A 25446-nucleotide genomic window follows, 5' to 3' on the forward strand; every position below is an offset into this window, starting at 1 on the left:
GTTTAACATTTGTATTTTACATACTAGCGACAAAATACTGACAAAACTTGTTCTTTCAACTATCTCATGAAAATATTGTGGGACTTATGCTTCGCGTTTGATTGGCTAATAACACCCATTTGTTTTGTGCAGACTTAGGCGCATGCGTGGTGTTGCAGATGATAATTTTTGGTAGCAACAGCCAATCCCACATCACTTGTAGCTTTATCATCAAGTTCAGACACATGCATTATTTTACTCATTCCTTACGCAATATCTTCTCCACAGGTTTTGCAGAGCCCAATGAGCTTCTTCGATACAACTCCCACCGGAAGGCTGATGAACCGCTTCTCCAAAGACATGGATGAGGTGGATGTGAGGCTCCCATTTCAAGTGGAAAACTTTATGCAGCAGGCGTTCATGATTTTTTTCACTATAGCCATCGTCTCCTTTGTGTTTCCCTACCTTCTTATCGAGGTCGCAATCCTCGCTGTTGTCTTTTTCTTTCTCATGAAGTAAGTTGACAAAGAGGTTGCTATAGCAGGGTTATATATGCTGGATAATAAGTAGAAGTATGGCGTTTTAGGTCTCGCCCTAGACAGCCCATGCACTGTCGCTGGCTTGTGATGATCTGCTTTTTCTTTTAGCTAGCCTTATTATTGCTTACCATTGTTTGGCTTCATGGCCACTCTCATTTCCTTGCTTTTCATTGGTCAGCACGTCGGATTGACTATCTTCATCCTGAGTTTGACTATTCGATTGAGCATTGCCCAAGTACTGATTCATTTCTTTATTCGTGGCCAACCGTTGCTTGTGCTGCTATTGTGGCACTTGTCGGTATTGCTTTCTGTTCTCCTGTCCTTGTTGCTTCACCCTTCCCCTGTAGCTCCCCCCCCCCCCCTGTGGTTGCCGGCCTGTTGTTGCTGCCCCTTGCCTCTCGTCGCCTCCTCCCACTGTTGACTTTTTCCAAACACTATCAAAGAAACCAAAAGCTTGCTATGATCAGCACAGGCCACACTTGAGGGGAAATGCATAGTATCCATGGCACCATAAATGTTATTGATGTGAAAGTCATGTGAGGGGTGGGGTGCAGATGGTAAAGACATTGGGGGCATATTTATTAGAAAATATAACGCAGCGCTGCAGGCCATCTTGCTGCGCCAAGCTGCGTCATTAGGAAAGTGCAGGGATGCATCGTATTTACAGCAATATGACACAGCCCTGTGCTTTCCTCTGTGTGGGCGCACAGTGGCCACCTAGCGCCAATGCAGGCTCCCTTGCACTGTGGTGCAAGGGTGCCTGCATAGCAGGGATTCTTGGTTTGTGCAGTAAGGCACACCTTCCTGCACAGAATCAATCATTGATGACCTTTTACTCCAGAATGCAGCACACGTAGAAAGAGCAAAAAGTGAGGAGAAATAAAGTTATTTCTCCTCGTTGCGCCACTTTAACGCCTCCTCTGTGGAAGCATTAGACTGTAACGCATTCCCAAGTTTACGAAACCTCGTAAATCTGGAAAAGCAGCAGAATCCAAGAGTGTTACGGGGGAACACCCACAGCAACGCGTATGGAAATCCCCTATCACGCAGAGTAATGCGTGAAAAGGGGCCATATTTCCAAGGCCTTGAAAAGCCGCACAGGTTGGCTTTACGTGGCCTTGTAAATCTGGCTCAGCATTGTGCACCACTAGAGCTTAAAAAAATGACACTCCGGTGGTGCAGGGGCCTTGCAAATATGCCCCTTGGATTTATATCTTTACATGAAACCACAGCAAGCCTCTCATATAGAGTAAAATATTGTACACGAAACACAGGCTAGAATTGATTTTTATTTGTATGTTTGATTCGTCAAGCTAACTTATAACTTTGCCCTCTTTAATTTGACAAGAAAAAGCCAAACTTAAATAGCAGGCCGCAAATGCAAACTCGGCATTTGCGTGTTGTCAACCAGCGATATAATTATTATTTCACTTTGGTGCCTAAACTTAGCTAAACTCACATTGCTGATATATTCCACAATCCCCCCTTCTCGTTATAGCAATTGTCCTGAAGTTGGGGCTGTCGTGTTCATAGAGAGATGTCAGTGGTAGTAAGAACAGCTTTTCTCCTATTGTGTTGAACTGTGTAACCCGTTGTGTTGAGCTGCCGTTGTATACCACAGGTTACATCCCGAACATTGTTGACATCATGCTCTCAACACCCCAAAGAATGTACAGAAATACACGCATTCCAGTTCGAGTCATGTTTGGTGTTAGAAATGTATGTCCTGTTGCTAAACCTGCAATGTCACCACCAGAACTGGGCTGAGTCATCTGCAGGTCGGTAGGAAGTAGGTTTTAGTTTTCTATTCTTAAACGAGAGAGAGGGCACAGAGCCAAAAAATGCCGGCTGGCAAAATAGTCACTTATTGCGTACAGTGCTTACAATAAGCAAGAGAGTGGCAGGAAGAGAAATAGAAGTATTATAAGTGATACCATATGCATATTGAAAAGTGTCTGAAAAACATTCCCCTTGGTACCTCCCCTCCAATAGAGGATCTTGAAAAACTCTCCTGCGCACCGAGTCCCCCGACGAGAACTGATGAAAACTCACTGAGAACAACACCCCGTCATCACATACAGTGTTCCTTGGTCAGCCATCCCATAGGCTGGTCAGAAGTTTGATAGCACAAGCAAACCGGCCATTCCATCGCCTGCAGCTTGAAGGTGATGTTCTTCCACTTGCTCGTTGGGAGTCTGACCGCCGTGCCTGGAAAGAAAGCAATACTGACATGATGGAGGAGGATGAATCCACACAATAAAACTAGAGATGAGAGCTGCTGCATCCCAGCCAAATGGTACCGGTGATTGAGCCTCCTCTTTCTACCTTGCAAGCATAAAGGTGATGAAAAAATAAACCCCAGGAAACCATTTGCGAAACTCATTTGCATTTAGATGTGGAAATGGCTTACCTCAAGTGTACATTCGTGATGCGTATTTTCAAAATACGCAGTTGTTTTAGTGATGTTATTTACTCAAGCATAACATTACGCCAGCGTGTAATTTGGTGTCATCCGATGTGCTCAAGGGGGTGGATAGTTGGTGTTCAGGTTAGGGGATGCCTTGTAAAGATGATAAACACCCTCAAACCTGTGAGATTGAGAACATTCACAGACTTTTACAAGGCACAGTCTACCAGAAGGTAGGAATACATATGTATTATGGTGCAAATAGAGAGGGACCACAGCCGAAGCGGTAGAAGGAGTAGGCGCCGAGCTTTCTACACAACCTCCCTGGAGAAAAAAAGGTTTCACGTGAAATTGTACTTTAAAATTACATTTACACAAGTGTAATATGCACAATGTCTGTTTACATAAGTGTAAAAGATAATTCATATGAGTGACTCACACCCAAGAATTACACAACTGCTCTTGGGAATGTTTACCCTCTACTGTCATATATTTTATACAGGGGCTTCCTGAACCTCCTGCTTAATCAGCTAAAACAGGTGTGGAGTTCTGCAGGAGTCTCTTCTGTCTGCAGAAAAAAAGGATCTAATTACCGTGAAAGGGTGACTGGTTGGATGGTTGAGGGAGGGAAAGCACTTATGGATAGGTGCGTGAGTGAAAAGGTGGATTGGTGAGTGAAATGGCGGAAGGGTGGATAGATGGATGAATGAATGAGTGAAAAGATGGATGTAAGTGTGGATGAGTGAAAGAATGAATAGATGAGTGGAAGATTGGATGAATAGATGGACAAAACTGTGGTTGGATTGATAAATGAAAGAATGGATGAATGAATGAAAGGGAGGGTGGATGGATGGGTGGATTGATGAAAGGGTGAATGGATGGATGAGTGAAAAGGTGGATAGATGATGAGAAAGGATGGATGGATGGATTAGTGAAAGGATGGATGGATGAATGGGTGAAGTGAAAGGGTAGATAAATGGATGAGCAAAAGGATGGAAGGATGGATGGATGAATGGATGGGTGGATGAGTGAAAGTATCGATGTTGTGAGGTCATGAACCCCCAACTTTAGAAGCTACATCAGGGTGGTGTTCTTGATGGGCCTCCTCTGTCTGCAGCTTGGCAGACAAAGGAGAGTGAGTGAGTGAAAGGATGAATGCATGAGAGTGAAAGAGTGGATGGATGGGTGAGTGAAAGGATGGTTGATGTGATGATGGATGGATGAATGACTTAAAGGATGGATAAAAAGATGGATGAGTGAAATAATGGATGCATTAGTAAAGGGGTGGGTAGATGGATAAAAAGGGTGAATGAAGGATTGAAAGAATGGATGGGTGAATGAAAGGGAGGGTGGGTGGATGAATGGATGGGTGGCTGAGTGAAAGAAAGGGTGGATGGATTGATTGATATAAAGGATGAGTGAAAGGGAGGAAGGACAGATGGATGTAGTGAAAAGGTGGATGTGTGGATGGATACAGTGAAAAAGTGGATGGATGAGTGAAAGGGTGGATAGATGAGTGAAAGGGTGGATGAGTAAAAGGATGGATGAATGAAAGGGTGGATGCATGAGTAAAAGGGAGGTTGGTTGGAAGGATAAAAGGGTGGATGGATGGATGAGTGAAAGGAAGATGGATGGATGAAAGGGTGGATGGATAAGTGAAAGAATGGTTGAATGAGTGAAAGTGAAGGTGGATGGATGGACAGGTGAATGAAAGCATGAATGGATGAGTGAGTGAATGGATGAGTGAAAGGATAAATGGATGGATGGATGAGTGGATGGTTAGAAGGATGAGTGAAAGGATAGATGATTGGATGGCTGAGTGAAAGGTTGGATGGATGGATGAGTGAAAGAGAGGATGAATAGATGGAGTGCACGGATGGATGTAGTGAAAGGGTGGATGGATGACAGAAAGGATGGATGAATGAAAGGGTGGATGGAAAGATGGATGAGTGAAAGGGTGGATGGATGAATAGATGAATGGATGGATGAATAGGCTTGGAGATGTATGCATAGGTTTGGATATAGATGGGTGGATGGATATAATGGTTAAAGCTGAATGATAGGTGAAAGATTGTGGAGATGACAGACTATAAAGGTGACATTTTGTATATTAGCAGGTGGATGGAAGGATGTTTGGATAGACGCTTGGATGGAAGAGACTTCCCTTTCTGGAGAGGGTTGTGATGGCTTCCTTTGTTTGCTTAGTGCCATAAGAGCTTTGATTGGAAGTGGGGGTATTTTAATGTTCTGGCCTCTCCCCTGTCTATGAATTCCATATTAATTGAAATGCCACTCTGAACACAGGAAGTAGGATAAGGGAGGGAACCAGACCATCAACCTCCCCAGGAAAATCAGGAAGAACAACCTCCTACAGAAAATGGAATTAAGAAGAAAGCTTGGGGACAAAAGCTGAATACAAACGCAAAATCATCATATCCGACAGGAACTGTAAAAAGGGATAGGAAATGAACGAAGCCCCCAATTCCCCCAACCGGTGGGTAATGGCCAACAAAAAGCCAACTAAGCAGAGAACCATAGCAAATTGGCAACCATCAAAGGCTCAAAAGAAGACAACTGAAGACCCTGAGGGACAGTCAACAAGTCACAGGAAGGAACAGTCACCAGAGACACCCGCCGGAGGAGCGGAAAACTGCAACAACCGAGCCACCAAAGGAGCAATTCCCTCCACAGCATCTCCCAACCAACCTGCAGGCACAGATAGCTGCCCATCAAGCAGCCAGAGTAGAGGGGGCAAGAGTTTTAAAAAATCCATCCCTTGGCAACTCAAGAATCTTCACCGGCTCCTAGAAACCGGATCCACCTCATGAGCAGTACACGCTTTTACAAAGCAGCCCCAATTCCTAATGTGAGACTTCGAGCACTTTGAACACAGGTTGATAATAAAATCCCCACCCCAAAGTATAATCAGTTCTTTCTTGGTAACATTACAATTGAACTCAAGGTTCTATTCCAATTGTTGAAGAACAGGACATTTTTCCCGGATAGGAGCATTATTATAAATGTTCACTATTCCTAGCAGGCACTCGGGGGGCAATTCGATGGTAATAAGCTGATAATACACATTAGACACTGCCATATATATACTAGTAGGGGACATGTAATACGAAATGTAAGTGCATAGTCCCCCTTTGGGTCTCCCAGAGGTGGACGACACTGCAGGGGTATGATATGTCTGATACCAATTAACATTTATCGGGTGTACCACCCAGGTCTCCTGGAGGTAGAGAATGTTAAAATTAGTAACAAAATCCACCCATTCTACCACAGTAAATTTTACGCAGGCCTGCCACATTCCAGTATAAAATATTGGTTGAGCCATTAACATGGGTATTAGCTAAGCTGGTGCCAGTATTTAAAGGTAGGGCTATGTCGTGTATGGGACACCATACAAGGTGTACTTTGTCCGGCCTTATTAGTTGCAGGCACTTCGCTTATTGGTGAATCAAAAAAGGAGCTATAGAGGGAAAACGTGCCAGAACACCCTCCATTCAATTATCATTTAAACAAACAAGAACTGGCACTCAATAGCACATATTATTTTAATCTGGAATGGGAGGAGGAAAGACAAATTAATCAAAAACCTCCGTCACCCATCTAATGACTTGGTGTAACCCCATCCAATGTGCCACATATTCTAAAAATTCAAAGAGATAGAAAATAAAGAGTGAGCAGTCAGTCCTCCAAACAGTTTTATGGCTTATCTCACTTTACACACACCCCCTCCTTTTTCCCAAGAAATAGGTGACAAAATTGTGTAAAGAAAGAGAAAGTATCTCACGTGCGCACCACCAGAGGAGCTACTGGTAGGTTCTCACCAGCTTGCCCACGTTCATTTCATCATCGATAACTTTCTCATAGAAAAAGTGATATGTCCAGTGAAGAGAAAGGAATAAACACAAAGAATTGGTGTCCCCCGTGAAAAACAGAGACAAGGAAGTCTCAAAATCAAAACATATAGAGAAAAGGGGTAGACTCACAGTTATTATCTTTTTTATTCCAATTAAGGAGTCTATCCCGCGATTAAAAACACAGCATGTTGTATACCATATTAATGACGGCCAACATGTTTCATTGCCAATTTATTTGTGGCAAATTCATCTGGGCTAACGAGGTCAGCAATCACCTCCCTGGACACACAACAATAAAAAGAGACTAGTGGGAGCCATGGGCCCATATACCAGCTCCCAACAGGTCAATAGGACGTGTACAATGTATAATATCCCGTCCCTTTCAGAAAAGCACAGTCGTTGCTATTGCTTGCGTCGCATATCTTCACGCACGGGTGGTAAAGGGTTGAGTTACCGCCTGTGCGTGAAGATACGACACAATGGACCATGCTAAAGTTATAGAGACCTTCACGTCAACAAAGAATAAGGATTAAGGATGGGCTATTTGTTGTTAAAAGGCATTCAGCATGCAAGAGGAAAGGGTGGTTTGACTCGACATACTCTAAGACTCATAGGAAATCAAAAGATGCTTTACATAAATCACCTAAATGTAAGCAGAAAATACAGGCAGATAGGAGGAAGTATAAACTAGCCCTAAATCAGTGGAGAACAGTACTAAGAGGTGAAGACCGTGAGTCTCTGCCTGAAGCAAGCTTTAACAATGATAAGACTGCCTTTTAGCTTGCGATAAATCCCCCCTTTATAAGGTCAGCAGATGTCCACTAATTGGAGATTGCTATTAGCGAATTAGAATGGGTAGCTTAGTTCTCCAGCATTTATAAGAAGCCCAAGAAGCAGCAGAGTGATTCTGGTCTCTTGACATTGCCCACTCATATTGGTGCCCCTTCTCACAGCCCCATTCAACTTCCATTCTTATTGAGGAGGTCATCAAGGCATTATAATTGAGCAAAGGAGTAAAAGCACCAGGTCCCGATGGAATACCTCTGGACCTTTTTAAAGCTAATCTTGCTCTTTGGGCCCCCCTATTGACGTTGGTCCTAGAAGCCTGTTGTAGCATAGGATTTCTTGAAACCTGGTCAGACTCACTCATAGTGCCAATCTATAAGAAGGGAAATTGACCTAACCCCTCTTGCTACCTGCCAATTTCAATACTGGACACACTGGTTAAAGTAGCAGGACGTGACTCTTTTCATTGAAAAGTATACCCAGGCTAAGCATGCAGTCTGATGTTAGCCTTGATAGATTTATCATCAGCCTTCAATTGTGTGGTGCATAATAAACTGTGGGCCATCATTGCTGACCTAGGAGTTGACCCTCCCTCGTTACAGTTTCTTTGGCAACTATATTCTGGAGGCAGGGCCAGGGTGCAGTATGGGGTTAAGGAAGAATGTATCCGATGGTTCAACACAGAGAGAGGGGTTTGGCAGGATTGCATACTGGCACCTTTCCTCTTTCCTCTTCACACTTTACAATAACAGTTTGGGAAATGTTTTAGTAGGCCAGTGTAGTGATCTACTACAATTTGGACATCTTCTGATACCTGCCCTACTCTACGCTGATAATGTCATGTTCATGGCCTGTACTCCTGTGGTATTTCAATGCCTATCAACAAGCTTTGCTAATTACATGGAGAATTTAGGCCTGATAATTCACAAAGATAAAACTTTTGTTATGATGTGTGGAAAAAGGTCTTTGAAATGCTGGGATATAAAGATTGAAGATATGAAGATTAGCCTGCCTAAGACCTTCTCCTACTTAGGTATTTCGTTTGACTAGGCGGGTTCTTGGAAACAAGCTATTGGTGCTAGGAATCTCCAATTTATGAAAACCACTACAGCTGTGTGTAACGTCTCGAGGAAACTTGGCAGGAACCACGCATGTAGTTATTAATAATATATAAAATAAAATGTTTATCAACAGCTCTATATGGGGTGGGTTTTTTTGGGGCACATTGACTGTCAAGCCTTGCAAGTAGTAGACAATGCCTTTTTGAGATATCCTTTAGCGGTGCCTAGTAGTTGCTCTTTCGATGTATGTATCACTGAGCCAGGGTTATCCTTTCTAACTGATTTAGTCAAGATCCAGCCAATTTTATTGTGGCATAAAATTTGGTCCGCAGAGCTAACCATCCTCACTCATGAGATTATTAGGGATTGCCTAAAATCTCACTCTGCTTATCAAATACTGTGGGTAAATATATTAAAAATGTCATGGGTGACATTGGCCATCCTGAGTTCTTTGACTAACCTGAAACCTTGGAAGGCATTAGTAGAAAGAATCTTAAAGCCAATTATCTGTCACTACTTGAGGAATTAAGAATGTCTGCTGAACTGCTGAATTCCAGCATTCGTAACAACCAAATGACGCTGGTTACCTACGATATGCAACCGTATTTAAAAAATGTGTATAATGCTCAAGACAGGTTTGTCCTAACTCACATAGGCTTAATATATTCCATCGTTTGACTAGCTTTCCACTGATTAATGATTGATCCCAAAATTTAGTAAAATGTCCTTGGAATGATGTGCCATTATAGCATATCATCTTATTTTGTAAATGTTATAGTGATCAGAGAAAGTGCTGGATTTTACCACTGTTGAGGTCACAGGGTTTTATACAATATCAACCCGCATACTTATTTCTACAGTCCATATCCACTGTGTATACTTGTTACATTATGTCAAGGTTTTTAAAGGCTGTGATCAAATGTAGAAAGTCAGTGTTAAATGAAAATGTGAGGCTCTACAAAGTACCTGTATTTATTCTTGATATATATGTTTGTAATCTTTTTATAAATGAATGTTTTTTTAATGTATCTGTATACTTTGATGGTTTTTCTAAGAAGAAATTGAATAAAGTTTAGATTGAATGTTTAAATATTGTAAGACTTAAGTGTAGAATCCCAGCGGGATTCCTGAAAATCCTGTGTCACCAGAGAAGAACAACCCAAGGTCTCCAATGCTAAGAGTTCAAGAGTCAAGTTGTCAGTTTCAGTTGATGGATACAGGGCAAGGACAGGACTGGGAACTGAAGTGGGGACGAGATCACTGGTAACCAAACAAATCTGCCTGGGGACAACTGAAGCAACAGAGGGAGACCAAAGGGACGAGGCCAAAAAGGGGCAATCAAGATCACTGACACCCTCTCAACCCGAATCGCCTGAAGCACCCTTGGAGGAGGGTAATCGGAGGGAAGACATACAAAAGACCCGAGGGCCAAGGAATTGAAAGGGCATCCACCGCCCACACCTGAGGACAACCACTTCCGAACAAAACCGAGGAAGGAGGGCTTTGTGGGGATAGTCTAAGGGATTGATCAATGGATCCCCGAAAGGAAGACAAATGTCCTGGAATAGGGACATACATCGGTGGTACAGGGCTGAAGAAAGCAGGTTGTGGCTCCAGCTGTCCATTTGGAAATTGAGCTGACTCTGATTGTAGACTGCAATGATTGCCATGAGATTGGCCTCCCCCCAGAACAAATCAGTGAAGCCAGATGATTCAGAGGGGCTTTCCGCATCCCACAGTGGCGATTCAAAAAACAAAGTGCCCCTTTTTTTAACATTGCATAGCACACAAACAACACACACACTATTGAAAACACATCCACAGACACCACAAGCACAACACCCACAACCACCACAACCACAAACATTTTTCTTTAACTGTCAATACAGGCATATTAATTTTACCTTGATAATTTGTCAAATGTACACTAATGCATTACACATAAAAATGCATTAAAGAGCAATGTAAAAATACACGAGGTTAGAGCAGTTGTCAACACACTATTCATAGTAAGACAAGTGCAAAAGAAGCTTACCTTAGATCGTGACGACAACGGAGTTGATTTGCTTTGTTGTTATGTAGTACCAGAAAAGGGAGGACCTGGACAATGGGATTCAAGACAGAAACGGAAGGGGGAAACAGAAAATAAGGTACGTTTTTCTCTTCAATTCATTTTTATTCCACCAGCTCAAAGTAGGAGGTATTCCTGCTCAACGGAAAGGCACATCGTGATTGGCCCAGTGGTATTCTTGGCTGGACTCCTGCCGAAAGCTGGTTCTGCCCATGACAATGTCGATGCGGGTAAAAATTGTTGGTGGAGTCGGCGGCACTTGGGCAGTCTTCCATCCATGGACCCGCTAACATCTAAATAGAGCAGGTGAACCGCCAAGAAGGTGGGTGGTGAAACTGTAGAAAAAGTGGCAGCTGGACCAAATCCGTTAAGATCTCATTCAGGCCCAAAGTGCAAAAGTAGAAATCTTGACCGGACGAAGGCACCAAAAGTACCCAACCAACGAAAGGACTCCCTTGGTCGCAAAGTTAAGCTTTTCCTATGGGAAGCTTTTCCTGCCGAAATCAACAACTTCACGAGACCTCGTCCAGTGGCTATCCAACGTCATGGAGCAGTCCTCAGACATGGTCTGCTACCTTGTCCCACTGATGGATTTGAATTTGGATTTCCAGTTTTGGGCCCTAAGTCCTAAGGTTAAACCTCCGATTAAGTCAAACCAGGTTTGTATATCCAACCCATACTCCATTGCTGTTGGCCTGCAATTGACCTATGTCCTGGTCTACCATGACCCGCTGACCTGCTTTGGCAACTTAGTGCTTTTTTTTACCTAAAACTTTACAAAGTCTTATTTCTGGTTCCCATAATTAGGCTTTTGCCATTTTGGTATCATTTTATGAATTGAAATTGATTTTTCAAATTCTGGATTTTTACTGTGTTGCGTTTTTGACTTTATTACGGTTGTAGTACTGCATATATACTTTACATTGTCCTAACGTAAACCTGTCTGCTCCATGCCGTAGCTACCGAGGGTTGAGCTCAGGTTAATTTAGTGACTTTGAGGATTCCCCCTTGCAAGGGATGTGATGTTCATTGAGGTGGGTAGTCTTCCACCTCAATTAAATCCGATTTCTTATATTGGTGTTCAGCTGTGGTACCCAGGATTTGTGTTTTACAGTACCACACAGTGATCTAGCGCAGTGATTTAGGTTGACAATGAAAATTTATTTTCAAATTGACAGCAAAAAATAAAATGTTTCTATTTTTTATCAGCTTGTGATTTTTATTTGTTTTTCCCCCTCAAAAAACATTCTGTCCTTCCACTTTTGCATCTTAAGTGTTTGGGAACACATGGAGATGGATCTGACCAGCATGGAGAGCCTCTCATTTCAGAGCTGAGGAGTGTGTGCAAACAGTAGGGGCTGAGACTGACCAGGGAGTCCAAGAAAGAGGAATTTCACAATGCCCTCAGAGCTTGGGTGGAAGTTAGTCTGCTGTAATCCACCTCAATGGAGCATGAGGATGAAGTCAAAGAGGGAAATTAGTATGATATTGAAGAGGCAAGAGTGCCATAGGACTGTGCAGTCAAAGGTGCAGGAGTACCTGCTGTTTCCAGGGCAATAAGCAGTGTGTCTGCCCACATGTTGTCCTAATCAGAGCTGGAGGACAGGCAGGTAGAGAATGCTTTGAAGTTGCAACTGGCCACACTTGGTATGGAGGACAAACAATTGGCTCTGGCTGTTGAGGAAAAGAAAACACGAGTTGCAGGAATCTTGGCATTGTAGAGTAAAAATGTATTGCTGGTCTGTGAGAGGAGCCTACAAAAGACAGACTTGAGGTTCTGCAGGGCCTCTGAGCCCAGTGATTATGACAGTGATACTGAATTACCTAGAAGAGGTAAAGAGTTCACATTCCCAAACATCTGATGCCCAGTTATGTGGTGGGGATGACATAGATCTTTGTTTGCAGCTTATGAAGTGGCCCTGTGCATGCACAGAGTTCCTGAAGGGGCCTGGGGGTTAGCCTGTGGAAATACAGGCTTATTGTTGGGAAGGATACACTATTGACCCCCAGATGCAGCTGACTAGCTTATGTATGTCCCCATGAAAAATGGACTTATTGGCAAATTTGGCCAGGCCCCAGATAAGTAGCACTTGACAATAAGAGATAGTCAGGCAGAGACACACCAGTCTGTGTGGATTTTCTAGGATCCATTTACAAGGAACTGGAAGGTTGTGTAAAGGGTAGAAAAGTAAAGGATTATGATGGGCTGTACAATTTGCTTATGAAGGCACACATGTTTAGTAATTGCTTTACATAGTTGCATCAGCACCTGATAGATTCCAAACTAACCGTGCCCAGAGAGGTTGGGAAGGAAGCGGACCTCTGGCTCAGCACCGGAGTATCCAAAAAGGTACCCGAGGGCGAGCGCACTTAAAAGGAGGTTAGGATCCCGATCATTAAAAGGAAGGGAAAGGCTGGGATAGTTCCAAGGTGTTCTCTATAAGGCCACAAAATGGGTTCAAATGGAGGAATTCCCATTCCAGTCCTGAAATGAGAAGGTATGTTGAGTGGTTAGAAACCCATGGTGCCCTTCCAGCCCAGGTGCTATGACTGTCTACTGACAGGCACAAGGAAGGGTACTCAGGAATTCCCAAAAAGCCTCACACTGGTGGGAAACCACGGGAATTGCCAGTGTAGTGCTGTGGAAGAAGTTGCCTAGGTTTGCATTGCAGAATGGGAAGAGATCACACTAATGTCCCTGGGTGGCAAAGTTATGGTGCCCAAGTGCCCCATTCCTGTTAGCAATAAGAAATAGAGGCAGTGTTGTATTATCAATGGGAAGAGGGTGGAAGGTCTGTTAAATATAGAAGCCAGTTTGACTACTTTGAGGTGTCAGCTGGTGTCTGCAGTGTAGGTAATCCCAGATGTATTCCACCAAGTAGTGAATGCTGATAACCAGGTCAGTCAGTATCAAATAGCGTTGGTTTCCCTGGAGTGGGGTGGGGTCACTGATTTTTCTTAAGGTTGCTGTGAGTCCAGCTATGCTTGTTAATTGTCTGCTGGGGTTGAGCTGGAGCACACTACCCGGAAGGAGGTAGAGCACTGGTCCTTTGCTGAGATGTTGGGCTTGCCTGAATTGGTGCTCATGAGTTGTTAGAAATTGCGTTACTGGATGACTGGGATATGAGCCCTGGTTAAGCTGCAACCACAGTTCTAGTCAGGGTAAAGTATAGGGAAATCCTAAATTAACTTGTGCCCACCGTCTGGTAGCTTGGCACAGAGCAGTCACCCTTAACTTAGAGGCAATGTGTAAAATATTTGTGCAACACTTTAAACAGCAAAACTATGAAAACACAACACAAAATGTTTCCCGCACCAAGTGAGGAAATTAATAAATAAAACAAGATCAAAAGAACAAAACTCCAATTATTAGAACCGGAGATAATGACTTTTTAAAGTTTATAGCGAAAAATAGTGTCTAAAAGCACAAATTTCTATTGGGGATATCTGGTTGCGCCGGACTGGGACAAAGTCACAAATTCAGGCCGACAATATTGGAGCATGGTCTAGCTACAGGGACCCAGTTAGGCTCGCTGAACAGAATACTTTAAATCTGGGTTGCCGAGCATTACGTGGATACACCTTGAAGATGTACCGAGCAGCCAATGAGTCAGTTCCAAGATGCAGCGAGCCTGCGGTGTGAGGTCCTGATATAGCGAGGTTCCTGTTGACGGTGCTTGCAATGTGAAGTTGGGTGTTGAGGATGCAAGGTGCAGTCGAGTCGATGTGTCAGTTGCTATGGGGCGGAAACCTTTTATGTCCCTGAGGCTTCAGATCAGGAGGCTTGCCAACTAGCCCTTGAAGTGACTCTAGGTTCTGTGGTCAAGTGTTGCAAGTCAAATCCTTCTAACCCGGTAGGAGAGCATCAGGCCCGCAGGTCAGCACAGAAAAGCAGTAGTCCTGCAAAGTAGCTGTCCAGCAAAGTTGTAGTCCTTGAGCATGACAGCAGTCTTTCTTCCTGCCAGAGTAACCACAGGTCTAGAAGTGTAGTTTAGTGCCCACCAATCAGTAGGAACTGCGCAACAGGGAATAAACAGTTCCGGCATCGCTGAAGATGACAACTCTGATCCCTCAGGAACCATGGTGAGAGGCTTCACACTTTCGTTCAGTGACTTATACTTTCTTTTGCTCAGAAAATATACAAATAATACACAGGGGGCATTTTCAATATTTATTGAACCAGAGTGATTCTTGCATAAAATGTGTGGGCTGCGATAAATAAAACAAAGAGCTCCACCATCTTGTTGAGACAGGTTATATATGCATACATATAAGAGATTGTAACATCCGAGCGCATCTCTACGATGCTAAACCTAACCTATATGTCTAGGGTGCAAATGTATATTTTGCCAAGAAAACCCCTGTCTGGATGATTTAACCTCTTTACCTTGAGTGTACGACCCCGTCTTGGACACAAACTGGATACCCCTCACAGTGTTTTCTGTCAGCTGCTAGGCAAAAGTTTCAGCATGCAGGGATCCCTCGAGATCAGTAGAAGTGTTTCCTCTGATTATGTTAGGAAACAAAAGGCTATGTATAGAAAAGGCATCCTTGCCTTGGAACGAGATAATGATAGGGCAACCATTGTTTGTGTTCTACAGGTAGCTGTATCACCATATGGATGTAATAATAAAACACATTTGTATTACGCACGTTAGAGTCCTTTCACCAAATGCTAAGGCAGTGCGATGTGATTCTCTCAGTGTTCTGTGTCAGCAAGGTCGGTGTTTCTGTGAAACCAATTGGAGCGTCATGAATAAAAAATGGTTGTCAAATGTTAATGTGGCAAAGAGCAGGCGACTTTAGAAAAATGGATTTGTGTATATGTAAGAATTATGCAAATTCCTGTTGGGCCTAACTCAACACATGACAGAAGTGTATCAAAGTGGTGGTATCTGCGGTCCAATACTTATACCCAGTGGTGAGGGAGACTGTAAGACATGCCCTTCCTGCCTTAGCTCCTGACTCACTCCAGGGGAGTATGCAGTCATTTGTAAATGGCAAGGACACAGCCTATACAGGTGTGAGTGAGGTTGTGCCCAGCTCCTCTTTTCCATCAGGCCAGTGATGGCCCATTGAGACACACCAAGCTCCCATTGTGTGTGGCTGTCTATGAGGAATACACCTAACCCAACCACCAACTGCACCCACTCATGTGATCAGATATAGGCTACTAGGCATCAATGGATGAAGTAAGAAAATGCCAATTTCTGAAAGTGGCATTTTCAGAATTGCAATTTAAAATCAGACTTCACCATAGATTTGGATTTGACATTGTGATTTCGGAGAATCCAGACCTGAAAGGTTTATCTATTCCCAATTGGAAATTACATGTATAAAATGTAAAAAGGTAATCCCAATGTTATCCAATGGGATAAATAGGCCTTGCAGTAGGATAAAACGACTTTGAGAGATTTTCACTACCAGGCCATGTAAAAGCTAAAAGAACATGTCCTGCCTTTGAACGTGTACATTGCACCCTGCCCTCTGAGTTGTCCAGGGCCTACTTTAGGGGTGACTTATATGTATAGAAAGGGATGGTTCGGGACAGGCAAAATGTTTATTTTGCCAGGTCGATGTGGCAGTATAAACAACTACACACATGCTCTGCAATGGCAGGCCTGAGGCATAGACAAGGGGCTACTCAAGTACGTAAGCACAGTCAGTGCTTGAGGTCTACTAGTATTATTATACAAAAGTATTATGGTCTACTCACAAAAATGTAACCAGTGCTAAAGTGCGTATGCTCTCTCCCTTAAACAGGGTATGGTTGGTTGATCCTGAACTGTCATTCTTTAATTTGCTTATAATTCCCTAGTATAGTGTTAATTCATATATTCAGGACTTGTAAATTAAATGCTACTATGGGCCTGCTCTTGGAGGAATTGTTTACACAACGTTCAGTAGTTAATTGGTCATCTAGATGATCCTATTACATACCATGCAATAATCACTTCGAAAATCAAACACGGTGTATTGATATGAACAAAAGTATATTATTTTATAACTTAGTCAATGTTTCTTCAAATGCACAGTACATACATTTAGTACAAAAACAATGTATACACCAATATAAACAGCAATACATACATATTTTAACATATTAACACTGGCTCTGCCACATTATCCCTCATAATTACTACTATAAACTCATTACAAGGATCTAGGAAAGCATACAATTCTCTTAATAGCAGAAGTTTATACATTCATGGTCCCATCAGTTAAATCCTTATCTTTCAACTGGTTAGATGGAACTGACACACCACAAAGTGTAACTAATTGTGTTAAGAAGGATAGACTTGTCAAGTGGCCAAATGGGTCCAAGAGACCATCCTCGGGACTCAGTGTTGAGAAGAAATCAATCTTGCAGGTACTTGCCTCTAAAATATACAGGCTCAGCCAAAAATGCCTTATGTAACGAATGAGGAAACATAACCACATAGGATGAAAGCACGGGTCAATCAATTTGCACTCTGTACCGCAGGGTACAGACAACTCCTCAGATACATATATCTGTGATAAAGTGTACAGAGTCCTAATACCAGCAAAATTTAGGTCATAAAAATGGAGTAGGTAGGCAAAAAGTTGGTAAGAAGACCAGCCTAAGGCTGTCAGGTCTGGTATGATCACACATCCTAGGAAGGTTGTCAGAAGGACAAGGAGGCTGAAATAGGGGCCAGATTCCCATCAAGAAGGGGTCATGGGAAACCAACCCCTAAAATTGCCACTGTCTTGGAGGAGTTCAACCCTGAGGGGAAGGACTAGGAATGTACATGGCAGGCAGCAGCTGGTCTGGAAGTCCCACCTGAGTTTGTGGCTGGCAAACTGCAAGAGGACTGTCCCTTGCAGAGTTCTGCAAGGTGCAGAAGGAGAGCCCCCACTCTAGGGTCTTCAGCGACAGAATGAAGGCCAGAAGGATAGAGACACCTCTGGTAATGACTACCTTTACTGGGCCAATGACCTGAATAGTGAGCCTACAGTTCCTGAGTCAGGGTCAACCAGAGTGTTGGTGAATCCCCAGTGCTATCAGGCCTCCCTTATGGAGCTGGCTCATGCCTTCCCTTAGTAGGACATGGAGGCAGGTCGAAACGTTTTACTGCTTGGTCACACACACATGCATTAGCCCCAGGTTAGGACCAATGTAGATGTGTTCTGCCTGTTTTGTGTGACAAATCTACAGGGAAGCGAAAGGCTCCCCATCAGAATTTCTCTAAAGTAGGAACATCCTTTGAGAGGGTAGGAGTGGACATTGATGGTCCTCTGGGCTCAAAGACCGCCCTCGGGACCTGGTTTATGCTTGTTTTGGTGGATCATGCCATCTGGTACTCTGAGGCCATACCACTGAGAACAGTGACTGTACCTGTAGTAGCCAAGGCATTGATGGAAATATTTATCTAGGTGGCATTCCAGAGGAGGCAGTATCTGATAGAGGGACCAATCTGATGTCAGCGTACATAAAGTCCTTGTGGAATGACTGTGGGGTTAAAACATGTTCTCCACAACATACTATCCCAAGAGCAATGGGCTGTTGAAAAGACTCTAAAGAACCTAAATCAATGACTTAACCAAGATTTCGTCCAACGGCTATTCCACGTCATTGAGCCCTCCTGAAACTCAAGCTGCTACCTTAACCCGTTGGAGGATTTGGACTTCCATTTTTTTGACAAATGCCTACATTTAATGGAAAGTAATGCAGCACAACAACTGAAGTTGCATGAAAGCTAGCTGTGGTGCATGAAAGGAAGAGAGTAGAACAAAGCCTTATCTACAAAGATGAGGCACATATTTTCTTTTTTTCTGCACTGACTCACTTTTGGCTGCTATGTGCTAACACAAACATCCATCCAGTATGAAAACTATCATTTAATAATTTTCCTGCTCTGTATGTGTGATCTACAATGCAGCTCACATGCTAACTAGTCTACCATGACCAGTTGACCTGCTTTTAGCACTTAGTACTTTTTAGTGGTATTTTTTACTTATAATTTTAAAAAGTCTTATCTCTGGCTCTGTTAATTGGATTTTTGTTATTTTGGTGGCATTTTATTTCTTAAAAAATTACTTTGTTTCTAATTTGATTTGGGATTTTTATTGTGTTGCACGTTTCACTTTGTCCTGTTTTGGTACTGTGTAAATACTTTACACAATGTCCTCAGTTAAGCTTGTGCCATAGTTACCAGAGGGTTGAGCTCAGGATAATTTGCTGACTTTGAGGGTTCACCTTGACAAGAGTTGTGGGTATTCCTTCAGGTGGGTAGTCATTCACCCTTAATTAATAATACAATTTCTTACATGTTTTCCACATGTTAAAATAAAATGACCATACCTACCGAAAGCATAAATTTACAGTGAGAATATCTAATTCCACTCTCCCGAATTAATACTTGTTTGCTGAAATATATTTTATATACAAATTGATGTTTTAGACATAAGACACTTAACTGCATTATATGGTTGTTCTAAGACCATTTAAAAAGAGGCACATGCGTAAATATGAAATGTTTGTCACTGTAGCAACATCTAGGACATAATAAATTATTTATTGGCTTATTAAAATTACAAATTTAACACATTTTTTCATGTGCTGTATCTTTGTTTCTTTACATTCATAGTGTATAGTGTATTATTCTAACATATGTCCCTTAGCATATATCTTCCTCATGGCGTAATACACTCTAGCAGTAAACTATAGCAATACAAGTCATAGAGATATATCAAAATATGACTAATAGAGTAACAGTATGCAGAATAACACTCTTTCAAGACCACATTCTTGATATTAGCGAACTACCCATAGCAATATGCAGTGTTTTACATTTACATACCCTGATCCTGTTTGTGTGACTTTCAGTATGTTCTCTAATGTGACATAAGTTTATGTTGGCCTGGGGTATGCAGCATAGAATGGTATTGGTATTATCTATAGCAGTTAAATAGTCCACAAAACAGTTGCAAATGTATTGGGCAACTAATATATATATATATATATATTATCTACTGGCGGTCGCCAGTAGATAGTTATAGTTACAACCTAGTTTCCATAGGAAATCTCAAAATTCTATTTTGAATAACTTTGGCGCCAGTTGACGAATCCTCGCGAAATTTTCAAAACTAATGGGGCGCTCTGCTCAGCTCCTACCCTGAAAGTCTCGGGGGGGTTCGTCAAGCGGGGGCCGAGAAAAAAGGGGGGGTCCCAAAACGCGTTTTCCCCATGTTATTTTCCATAGGATCTTTAGTCGAAGGTACAGCCCGAACGGCTGAACAAAATTACTTGAAATTTGGCAGAGAGGTAGTCCTTAGGTCAGGGAAGTGCCTTTTGCATATTTGGAGTCAACCTGATCAGTATTTCCAGAGAAAATTGCATTTAAAAGCACATACATATCTATAGCCGCGCACCCTAACGTGTGCAAGCGTAATTCTGATTGGTTGTTACATGTCAGTCAACGTTCGAATCGGTCGAAATCAGGAAGTGTCGGCCGCCATTTTGTTTGTTTTCAGTGCGAGAGTGGAAAAGGAAGGTGGCGAACATGAAAAGGGGGTAGGGTAGAGAGTTCCTGACCCCCGAGCCTTGGTCAGGGGGTCCCTGAAGGACCCCGAAGGCCAAAAAAAACATTAAAAAATTTGTTTTTAAATCGCGGGGGTACGTGCACCGTGCGCGCACCGAGCGCGCACGGTGAAAAACCATTAAAAAAAAAAATACGTAGTTTATTGAAAAATAAATATAGAAAAAAATAAAATACATACATAACTTAGCATTTAAAAAACTATACAAATTCACTGAAAAAACCATAGGTTTCACACACGTTATAGTTAGGAATTAGCATTTAAAAAACCTTGCAAATTCACTTAAAAAACCATAGGTTTCACACATGTTATAATTAGGTGGATATTTCACTCATAAAAAACCAATGAAATTCCCCCGTTATAGTTACTTCAGATAACTATAACTCGCGCGACCGCCACTCTATCACAAGGATGATGTCATCAGTGATGTCAAGAGTGATGCCACTGACCATGTAATGAGTGATGTAATATGTGACGACATGAGCAGAGGATTGCGGGCGCGCGAGTTATAGTTATCTGAAGTAACTATAACGGGGGAATTTCATTGGTTTTTTACGAGTGAAATATCCACCTAACTATAACGTGTGAAACCTATGTTTTTTTAAGTGAATTTGCAAGGTTTTTTAAATGCTAATTCCTAACTATAACGTGTGTGAAACCTATGGTTTCTTCGGTGAATATATATATATATATATATATATATATATATATATATATATATATATATATATATATATATTATCTACTGGCAGTCGCCAGTAGATAGTTATAGTTAGGACCGTGTTTCCATAGGAAATCCGCAACATTCTATTTGGAATAACTTTGGCGCCGGTTGACGAATCCTCGCAAAATTTTCAAAATAGGTGGGGCGCTCCGCTTCGCTTCTACCCTGAAAGTCCCGGGGTGATTCGTCAAGCGGGGACCGAGAAAAAAGGGGGGTCCCAAAACACGTTTTCCCCATGCATTTTTCCATAGGACCTTTAGTCGAAGGTACAGTCCGAATGGCTGAACAGAATTACTTGAAATTTGGCAGAGAGGTAGTCCTCAGGTCAGGGAAGTGACTTTTGCAGGTCTGGTGTCAATCTGTTCAGTAGTTCCTGAGAAAATCAAAAGTAAAATCATATATATATGTGGGCGGAGCCTAACCACACATCTCATCCTGAGATCTGATTGGCTGTCAGCACTTCATCCAAAAAGTGTTGGCAGCCATCTTGGGACCAATATACATGATAGCACCTCATTAAAAAGCATTGCAGTTAATAGAAGGTTTTAAGACTTTAGTTACATTATAAATCATTTGTTGATGGTACCATACTCATTTTAGGAATTGTGGTATGTTCTAAGGTGATTTCACCATGTGAAAAAGCCTTCTGCTGGGATATCATGATTGAGAGAAAAATATTTTCTCATGCTTTTCCCACAGAGGTTTGGAAGGTGATCTATAAGCTAAACTGAGAGCTTATTTTCTGTAAATTCACATTATATTTCTCAGTCATGTGAGAATGAAGTCTGACATTCTCAGTAAAACATGTACATCCAACAAGGGCAGAGACTGTCAGTTGATTCCTTTGTGTTCTACTGCAGCTTCCCAGAGTGTTCCAAAGAACAACTAGAGCGCTAACAGTCCTACTTATGATAAACGTATGGCACACCTGAAGCCATCTTGCTTGGATTAAAGTGGTAACTCTTAAAACATTTAATTTAAAAAGGAAGAAAATGAGGGAGTTCATTTTTCCATAAAAAGTATGATTAGTGCTGCAGAAAGAAAAATTAGGGCACATTTTGAGTGACTTCTCAAATCCTCTTCTATTTCATAAAAAGATTCTGACATGCAGACTGAAACATGCACTTTCAATACCAGCAGCAGTTTTCCCTGGTGAGCAGTAGCTTTACTACAGTGATCTAATGAGCAAAAAGAGTGCTAACATTCTGAATTTATGGCAAATGTGTGACACATCTGAATGCCTTCTTGATGGAATCAAAGTAAAAAACTGAAAGTATTTCCTACTGAGGAGACTGCAGTAAATGAGGAAATTAGGAAACTTCATAACAAATAAGTCGTCCAAGATGGCCACCAGAGACAAAAGAGCCCAAATGTAGCCCAAATATCACCCAGATGTAGCCCAAGTATAGCCCAATGACAGAATGTCCCAGAGTGTTCTTAAAAACAACTAGAGCGCTTACTGTCTTCATTATGACAAAAGTATGGCACACCTGAAGCCATCTTGATTGGAATAAACTGGTAACACTTAAAACATTTAATTTAAAAAGGAACACAATGAGGGGGTTCATTTTGCCATAGAAAATATGATTAATGCTGAAGAAAGAAAATGAGGGCACATTTTGAGTGACTTCTCAAATCCTCTTCTATTTCATTAAAAAATTCTGACATGCAGACTGAAACATGCACTTTTAATACCAGGAGCAGACTTCCATGGTGAACAGTAGTTTTACTACAGTGATCTAATGAGCAACTAGAGTGCTAACATTCAGAATTTATGGCAAATGTGTGACATATCTGAATACCTTCATGATGGAATCAAAGTAAAAAACTGAAAGCATTTCCTACTGAGGAGACTGCAGTACATGAAGAAATTAGGAAACTTCATAACAAATAAATCTCCCAAGATGGCCACCGGAGACAAAAGAGCCCAAATGTAGCCCAAAATCACCCAGATGTAGCCCAAATATAGCCCAATGACAGAAGTGTGCAAAACACTTATTATTTTGTGTTTTTGCAGTGTTATATAGTGCAGACTTGTCAGGTATTGGAGTGCTTTACATGAGCATTGGTTACATCACACAAGAACAAATTCATTTTGGTTGTAGACATGGGGAGACTAAGTGATTTGACCAGAATCACAGAATGTCGAGCTGAAGCAGAAACTCCAACCTGGTTCCCCAGTTGCAAAGTCTGCAGTTCTGGAAGTAACACCACATCCTCTCCCCTAAGTGCAACATTTAATCAAGTGGTCAACTGGATAAAAAAACATAAAGATAACAAATAATTTAAAAGTGCTTTGTCGCTATTTGAAAACTCAGAAAATATGTCCTTATTTTAGTCTTTTAGAGCACTAACCATAATTTTGATGCCAATAAGACGCTCTCATATATGTAATTTCTAAAGGAAATGCTCTAGGTATTACAGTTTTGATTACATCAAGATGACGTCAGGCGTTCCACACTTTTGTAATAAATATAGAATGTTAGCAATCTAGTTGTTCATTAGGATACTGTTGAAAGGCAGAGGCCAGGGGCACGGACTCTGAAAATTGAAGGCAGGTAGGAGGGTGCAAAGGGAAGAATTTAACCACACTGAGCAGGCAGGAAGGGCCGTGGCAGCACAACAGACTATGGAGGGCAGTGGAAAGGGGGGCAGGGGCAACAAACCAACAATACAGGACTTTCAAGAGAGGCTGTGGCAATGTAATAGACCATTGTGGGCAGAAGGAAGAGGCAATGGTAGTACAACCATACATGCCAACAGACCCGATTCAGCCAGGAAACGTCCAATGTTTTTAAGCTCAAATGGGCTTTATTTGATCTGTCTCCTGTCTGCAATCTCCTCTTTTTCAATGTAACTCAAAGGGGAAAATCAATACCCCAGTTTTTTTTCAAAATCTCCCTCTTCCCAAGTTCAAAATGTTCGCAAGTATGGTACATTGGATCATGGAAGGAAATGGGGTAGGGACATGGACTTGGATAACAGTGGACAGGAGGGACATGGAGAGGTGCACCAAACTGACCCTGCAGGGCAGGCATCAGGGATTGCAGCAGCACAATACACCACACAGGGCATGCGGGACGGGAGTGCAGCACAACAATCCATAGAAAGCAAGAGGGAGGGGACAGGACCATGCACATGGACAACAGAGAACAGAGGGGCAAGAGGCAATGGTAGCTAGCTGACCATAATGGACAGACAGGAGAGAAAGCTGCAGCATAACAGACCATAAAGGGCAGGAGGGACGGATCAGGGGCATTACAATGGAACAGACAAGCCAGGAGGGAGGGAGTAGGGGTCTGCACATGTAAACAGAGGGCTGGGGGCAAGGGGTCAGGGCAGGAGCAGCAAGATAGCCATGGAGGTCAGGCAGGATGGGCACTAGAAGCAAGACACACCATGAAAAGCAACAGTGAGGCTGTGATGGAATACACACAGACCATGGAGGGAAGGTGGGAGGGGATCAGGGGCAGCTAACTGACCACACAGGGAAGGTGGGAGGGGCCATGGCAGCACAGAAGACCATGCATGGCAAGTGGGAGGGTTAGTGGCAGCACAATGGCTATGATGGGCAAGAAGGAGGGTGCAGGGGCATGCACAAAGGACGTTGGAGGATAGAAGGGAGGGTCAGGACCTGTGCACAGACAAGAAGGTTCAGGGGAAGGGGCCTCACAACAGACCGCACGGGGCAGGCAGGAGGAGCAGTTGCAGCACAACAGACCAGGGAGGGCAGAAGGGTGTGGCAGTACAATGGACCATGTAGGACAGGAGGAAGAGGATAGGGGCATGGCATGTGGACAGGCAGGGTGGAGGTGGCAGGGACAGGTTACAGTCATCCGACAATGCTAGGCAGGTGGGAGGGGAGTGGCAGCTCAACAGAACACTCAGAGTAGACAGGAGTGGCAGGTCCATGGAACATGGTGGGCAAAAAGGATGGAGCAGGGGCATGCACAAAGACATCGGAGGGCAGGGGGAAGGAGAATAGGGGCAGCAAGCTAAGCACAGAGTTTAAGCAGGAGGTCAATGATGGGGCATAGAATTGGGCAATGGAGGGCAGGAGGAGGGGACTGGTACATCATACTAAATTGAGGGCAGTGGCAGCACATCAGACCATGCATGGCAGGAGGGAGGAGGCTAGTCCATGGATTCACACAACAGAGGATAGGGAGGAGGGGGATGGGCAGCAAGCTAACTGTTCAGAGAAGGCGGGTATTAGGAACTTTATTGTTTTTAAAACGTGTGTCTGTGCGAACTACTTAAAATATGAACAAGTATGCAGCATAATCTCACTTTTATTCAGGAAGAAGAGGACGTTTGTGACTGTGACTCCGGGCTCACTTGGCAGAAACACCCCCTGACCCTCCACCCCCTATCGCAAAATGTAATGCCCGTGAAAAGGGTAGGTGAACACAGTGTTATATAGAACATAGTCCTGAGAGCACGATT

The 25446-nt window shown here is 42.7% G+C and overlaps 1 protein-coding gene across 2 annotated transcripts in view; it reads left to right on the forward strand.

Moving 5' to 3' along the window:
* The window catches only part of LOC146776281 (ATP-binding cassette sub-family C member 12-like), a 1395717-nt gene that overhangs the window by 990436 nt on the left and 379835 nt on the right, over positions 1-25446 (forward strand). For both annotated transcript variants that reach the window (XM_085639684.1, XM_085639683.1), the window contains exon 22: positions 268-494. In XM_085639684.1, the coding sequence (XP_085495810.1) occupies positions 268-494 (227 nt within the window). The remainder of the gene's footprint in view (positions 1-267; positions 495-25446) is intronic.

This window comes from Triturus cristatus, chromosome 12 (genome assembly GCF_964204655.1).
Source record: "Triturus cristatus chromosome 12, aTriCri1.1, whole genome shotgun sequence".
Taxonomy (NCBI): domain Eukaryota; kingdom Metazoa; phylum Chordata; class Amphibia; order Caudata; family Salamandridae; genus Triturus; species Triturus cristatus.